General features: G+C 41.7%; 1 protein-coding gene across 1 annotated transcript; it reads left to right on the top strand.

The window, feature by feature from the left end:
• The first annotated feature begins 2664 nt into the window (after positions 1–2664).
• LOC148019590 (uncharacterized) lies at positions 2665–5333 on the top strand. The gene is made up of 2 exons (XM_087700774.1): positions 2665–4017; positions 5198–5333. Exons 1-2 carry the CDS (start codon positions 2691–2693, stop codon positions 5200–5202), a joined length of 1332 nt encoding a protein of 443 aa, XP_087556900.1. The 5' UTR covers positions 2665–2690; the 3' UTR covers positions 5203–5333.
• The last annotated feature ends 1898 nt before the right edge of the window (positions 5334–7231 follow it).

Consider the following 7231-nt stretch of genomic DNA (forward strand, 5'->3'; position numbering starts at 1 on the left):
TTTCAGGCGACAACTGGCGCAGACTTCCAATCGGTGGCAGCAGATGGCGGATTATTGGCGGTGGCGGATCTTGGCAGCTGGCGGCGTCACGACCCTCCTCACAACTCCTCCTCAGACTGGCGACGTCACGGCTCAGCTTCTTCTCTCCCTCCCTTACTCACCCCATAGAGGGGGCATTTATAGGGTAGGGAGAGGTACCTCCTCTCTCCAACGCGGCCAACTGCATGGCCCTTCTCCCCCCATGGCCTCTAGTAAGGCTTACGTACCTGCACCTTACTCCCCCTCCTCCAACACAGCCTTCGGGGCTGGGGGGAAAAGAAGGATTAAAAAAAAATTGCCATAAATCTTCTCAATTTCTTCTTGACCTCCTTCCAAGAGGAGGTTCACACGAAAATATGCGGGTTTCATTGACTTTGGTCTTGTTTATGCCAATGGATATTGTACAATTGCACCGTCCGTATATTCAATGCCGGCATAGTCATTGCATGAGACTCATGCGTGTACGTAATATTTTTCAACAGGAATATTACAAGACGCGTTTGTGGTGGAAGTAGTGGTGTAAAGACGAAGAAACAAATATCACTCGGGGAAGATTAAAGAAAGTTGTGTGGGGGAGGTACCTTCCATTGATTTATCACACCTTGAAAATGAATGAAATTTTCACCTTGGAGTAGTTAGGGATAAACCTAGAAGCATACTATTCAAAATTTGTATGCCTTCTAAAGTATGTGCCTCCCATGTACATTTCACAAAAGTTGTCGATGTTTTGCCATGGTTTGATACACTTCTTTGAATATATGCCTTGAGGTGATGTGTCCATTTGACCAAGATGCCCTTGGAAAGTATGGATCAATGATAGAAAACACAAATTTAGAGGTGCACATAAACTACTATTAAATGTTCTTTTATCAGTGTGTTGAGCTCTATGGTGCTATCTTCTATGTTCTCCATCAAACATGTCTAATTTTCTCAATGTATAGTTTGTAAAATTGTTTTTATTTCTACTATTTCTAGTTAAATTTATTTATTTATATTTTTATGTTTATTTTGATTTTATACACATATGGGTGCATATCATTGTGTATCTTATGGTAGGAATATTACTCATTTCTAGTATAGTTGCTTGCATATTTAAAAATATATTATAAGAGAAAGTGGAGGTTGGGGACGAGGAGGATGATATTACATTTACTCCACGTATGTTGTGTATGTTATCATGAGTAGATCTTCGTCCCCCCAAAACATGCACTTCTTAGAAAATGAGCCCCACGTACACTTGTGAGGCATCCATGTTGAGGATATCCTTTAGAGTTTTAGGGTTTATTATATCTCTTTTCTATTAGACAAGCTAATTCTATCTCACAATGTATCTTGTAACTTTAGCTTGACATGTTTTAGTGTAAAGTCTTTTGTGAGCCAAGTCTAATTTGGCTTCAAACATATTTAGTTATACAAATACATATTTAAATAACTTTGTGTACAACCATATTTGGTTTAACTTGGTTGATAATTACGTAACTAAGGAAAAAACTAGGGAGCTACTAGTTGCAAAATGATCGCTTCACTACATTTTGCAATCAACGACTCCCTAGTTTTTCACTTACACTAGGATGTAATGTATTTATAAGCAGGCTTAAACTAAAGTTAAATCATGGATAAAGCTACATTTGTGTTCTCATTTCTATATTTATTTCAAATCAAAAGAACCAATGTGGCTAAGACATCAAACAATATAATAGATCATGTTAAAAGAAGACACTTAAACCAATTAAAATATAACACTTAGAATTTTAGCAATATTCATAGTTTGGTGCATGGTGCAAAGGATAGTGTGGAATATAATATCTTGTTGGATTTTTTCTTTTGACAATGGGGCCCATTTTCTCCTAATGATCTAGAAGGCTTAAGAAATCCTTAGGTACTATACAATTTCATTGCGAAGATCAAATTCGAAGGTTAACAACTTGTTATGACAATGCAATGATCACGAAACAACAAGTATCTATAGCAAAATCCAAAGCCTCAAGAACTTACAAGAGTCCATATAATGCAATATGGAACTTGTATTCATGGTATGTCTCACACCAACGGGTTTCATATACACACGTTATTCCCTACCCTTACGGCAGTAATCACAATTCTTTAAAAAACACACACAAATCCGCCACCCCTCTCTCTCTCTCTCTCTCTCTCTTTTGTGGAGAGAACATGGTGGCATCCATGAAGCGTGGACTTGGGGCTATACCAGAAGTTTTAGGCATGTTCCCTCAAGGGAACTAAGCAAGCGTTTCAATTTTCTTGCAAGGTAAAACATTTCCCCTCTCAGGATTCCGACTTAATTCACGGAATAGATAGAGCAATGAAGTTGGGAATCACGTTGCTCTCTGCTTAAGAGCTCGCCTATGTAAATTTTTCATATGTGAATAAAACGGCATTTGCTCGTGTGATCTAGAGTGGGAAGTTGTAACTTGTAGCTCCTTGTTACGTTTTTCCCGCGTCCGTAAGAACTCTGCGCCAAGAGAGGAAATGTGGGCGTTGGGCGTTGGGAGGACTGTCATGTAACTCAAAGCCCTTCCGGCTTTTCAATGACCCGATGACAGTTTCTATTCATGTGTCTTTAAAAAGGAGCCCTTCTATAAAGAGACCCTTTGTAATACCGTTTGTGAGTAAGACCTTTCACGGCAGCAAATATGGGAAGCCTCAAGTTGTCTGATACTGCCGCCTTCTTTGCTACGACGACAATGTTGCTGTTTAGCCATGGTTATGGGCTATCTCCTTCCATAGCTCACGCAAAAGAGCCTTTTTCACTCCCACAGAATGTCATCAATTGCATCCACGAATCCTTTGCCTGCTTCCTCCAATCTATCCCGCCTGAGAACTCCTATAAACTGGGCTCCGATCTGGAGCACGAGACGGCGTGTGACGGCGCGGGGAAGGTTCTGCTCCGGCTGCGGCTTTTCAAGTCCAGCGTCGAAGAGGAGGAGGAGACGCACGAGCGGGGAGAGGTTCTGCGGAGGCGGTTCGAGTGGCTGCTGAAGGAGTTAAAGGTCACGCTCAAGTTGAGGTACGAGTGGGCGGTCATCATGAGCGGCCATTACTGGATGGAGTATTACACCGAGGGCCCGGAATGTCATTATTGTCGCCGATCGCACGTAAGAAATGACACCCTGCAAGTGCACGTGCATCGCGCCAGCACCTCTGAACACGCGCACGACGTGGGGTGGTCGTCAGATCATGGAAACTCTAACAGTACCGTAGCTAACGTGCTGCATCGCGCCGGCACGGGCTCCGACCTCGCGCGAGAGGGGCTGTCGTCACACCATGGTGGGAACACTAGCGCTGCAGAGAAGGATCACCACGCACACCACGGCACCCACGCGGCTGTGGATGCCGTTACTCGCGGCTCCGAGCGCGCGTCTCTGCACGTTCGGAAACGGCCGTCGACTGTTTACGGCACTGCAGTACCCAATTACGACAGGAGCGACGGGAACAGCCCACATGTGCACACCGGTACCATGCAGCACGTGCACGCAGGCCCCATGCAGCGCGCGGCGCACGTTCGGGCCAAGCGGACCAACTTTGCGGTTTTGTCGGGAGGCGGCGGCGGAGGCGGGCAGGTGCTAGACTGCCTGCCCAGAAGGGACGTGCTGGTGAGCCACAACAATAATGGCGTGGGCGCCGACAGAGGCCTCGACGTCCTGGCGGCCCCTCACTCGCTGGTGTCTCAGAGCAAGAAATTCGTCCTCACCATGCAGTCCGACTGCAACCTCGGACTCTTCACGGCCGCCGGCGTCCCCCTCTGGAGCTCCCGTACGCGAACCAAAGGCCGCTCATGCCACCTCTCCCTCCTGCGAGACGGCAACCTCGTTATCACCAACAACAACAAGAAGCGCATCTGGGCTTCCGGATCCTCCATCTCCTGTGCCTCCGTCTTCATGCTCATGGTCCAAAACGACGGTAACGTCGTCATCTCCGACATGCTCACTGGCTTACCCATCTGGGCCACTGGCACTAACCGTAAGTAATCTGTTTTCCTGCATGGTTTTGCATCTTACAAGTTACACCTAAAACACGTTACACGATTCCATTGTGGGAAACTAGTTTTAAATTCAATCGTGAGTTTATGCAAGGAAGCCTAGCCTGCTATGGGCTCTGGGGGACCTGTAAGTTGTACCCTACGGAGAGTTTGCAAGAAGATGGATGGTGGACTAATGCAGTTATGAATGTTTTGAAGGAATATTAGTAACTTTGTGTGCGTTTCGAGATTTCATTTTTCCATCATTCTTGAGAGTGATAGGGTCCCTCTGAACGTGTTAAAACACTAGTTCTCTATAATGGACTTTGCTTTTTTCTACGTGCTATAAAGTTTCTAACTTTTGTAGGAGTAGGTAGTTCTCGAATGGCCCGACTTGAAGGGTAATTTTTTTACCTAAAACTTAGAAATACTCACAACTAGTTTGGACCTTAATCTTAAAGTTAAAAATTTTGGCAATTTAGTTATAAAGTCCAATAAGTAGCAAACTTTCTTCACACCTCATTATTGTCTAAGTGGATCACACATGAAACTACATATCATGATTGTGATACGGATAAATTGACCTTAAAACTAAGGCTTGGAGATGCATTATTCAAACATTATAGCAAGAATGGACAAATAGCCACTCTTCAAGTAGGCAAGAGCTAGTCGAGACCTTTTCAACCTAGCTCTAAGGTTCACCCACTTTAATAGAATCAGTAATGGATGATTATCATCCAACTACAATAGTAATCATGTATATAAAGCTAACTATTCTCTTAATTATGAGTTAATTATGTCATGCACATTCTTGTAAGCAAGCACAACATTGCATACAATCCAACTTTTTTGGGTGGAAATGCATACATGGGCTTCTAATTATGTGTGCATATAGATAATTAGAGTGCAAAAAAAGATCTTGATATAATTGCACATACACATGAAGTTGTAGTTAGATTATTGTGTATGTACATTGTATCACGAAACCTTTTGAGGTCATGTTATTAGATTTATTGTGTTCTACTCCAACTTCAGTTTAATTGTAATGAAAGTTATTATCCATGGCTTCAATATGCAAGTGGTTTCGAGTGAAGAAAACTCATTTTGCACCTCGCATAAAACAAAATTTGTTTTTCGGATAATTACCCGTTTTTTCTCTTACCTCATATTTTATTTTTGCAGAATAAGGCAAACAACATAACTTCTTATTATATCATGTTCCATGGAGAATGAGAAATGTGAGATTCACATGCCACTGATGTTCTAATGCCTTGTATTAGACCATGCTACACAAGTATATAATGACAATGCCATATCAATAAATTTTATATTAAGAAACATGAGTTTTTTTTTTGGTAGAAATTCTATAGTTTTTAAGTATACATTATATTGGAGACATAGAGAGGTTGTTTACACTAGTCTCTCTATAAATAATATGCTTGTGTGTCAATATGTTGTTTGCATGCATGTTTATACACTTGTTTACTTATAATGTACAAGGTTGAAACATCCTGCATGATCATAACATAATTGCATCTTGATATACCATGATTCTAGAATCATTTTATAAAAACTAACATGCTAAAAGATTATGGTAATAATGGGTCATAAGATAGCTCCAAGCATACTTTATGAGTGCATGTGTGTGTGTACACATACGCACACATGCACATACACATACTATTTATACACACATACACAGATACACTCATATCCATGCATGCATACATCCATGGACGTACACCTGCATGTGGCTGGTGTGCATGCATGTGCATATAAGCATAAATACATCTGCACACATGCATACACATGCACACACACATGTGCATGCATACACATGCATAGACACACACACACACACAAATTGAGCTAGCCCACATAGCCCCCACTGAATTGGCTGATATGCATCGATGAAAAACTGACATAATCATTGAAAATGAGGTATAAGTAAATATGTTATTGGTAATATGAAGTTCTTGTAAAGATAAAAAAGTTGATACATTTTAACTTATAAAAAATGCTAGACTTAACTTATTGATAGTTTTTTAGTAATCACATAAAAGAATTCAAGGCATCTTTGAATCTTCATGCATTTTGGTGCATTTCTATGGATGGATAGTATCAAGTCATCCTTACATAGGTAGTATGCAATTGTCTATTTGTCTTTCCTTATTCCATCCATTGTTCCCCTATGATAAGTTGGGTGTTTATAATAATGCATATGCATCTAGTGGTCTTTCTTGTTTCGCATACGTTCTTCCCTTATGATAGCTTGGGTATTTACAATAAGGCGTATGAAATTTGATTCATATTTGCACTATTATTATTGCATTGTTATTACACACCATTACGAATAGTGATAACTGTCAAGATTGTGGGAGAGAAGGAAGGAGTCTCACTTGAAGCTTTCTTGCTTGCACAATGGGGGAATACACACATGGGTGGAGGCTGAAAACAGTTTTCCTCTTCTTAGTTGTGTAAGCCAAAAGAACTCAAGTACAAAGAAATAGAAGAACCCTATATATGGGTCTCAAACCAAACTCAACTAACTAAGGTGGCATACTAACTGAGCCACGAACTAGAGTAGATAAGGATAGCTATCATGTAGTTATTATTCATGGGCGGTGTACCAACCGTGTCTGCAACTGACAAGTCGGTGACATAAATACACAACGGTCACCCTGGCGTATCACGAGTGGAGCTCGATATCTCAACACTCCCCCTCGAGCTCAATCCCAATTCCTGCACACCAAGCAAGTCTCTGAACTTGCGCAGCTTCTCTGCGCCCAATGCCTTTGTGAATATGTCAGCTACCTGATCCTCTGTGCTGACATAAACTAGATAAATAAGACCTAGTAAAACCCTCTCTCGCACATAGTGATAATGCACCTCAATGTGCTTTGTTCTAGCATGATAGACTGGGTTATTTGCCAAGTGTATACTACTCACGTTGTCACAATAAATGACAACTGGCCCATCTGTAGACTGATGCATATCATAAAGTAGCTTATGCAACCAAGCTACCTCACATGCAGCCATTGCTACACCCCTGTACTCAGCCTCTGTGCTCGACAAGGCAACTGTAGGCTGTTTCTTGCTGCTCCAAGTGACTGCAACACTCCCAAAAGAGAACACATATCCACTGGTAGATCGTCTATCAGAAATACTACCAGCCCAATCAGCATCAGTGTATCCATGCAACTATATATGAACCCC

Source organism: Lygodium microphyllum, chromosome 19 (genome assembly GCF_053477565.2).
Source record: "Lygodium microphyllum isolate KBCC chromosome 19, Lygodium_microphyllum_v1.1.10, whole genome shotgun sequence".
Classification (NCBI taxonomy): Eukaryota; Viridiplantae; Streptophyta; class Polypodiopsida; order Schizaeales; family Lygodiaceae; genus Lygodium; species Lygodium microphyllum.

Bases quoted from the DNA above. Each gene is read 5' to 3' on its own strand.
- LOC148019590 (XM_087700774.1), top strand. From the start codon at position 2,691: ATGGGAAGCCTCAAGTTGTCTGATACTGCCGCCTTCTTTGCTACGACG.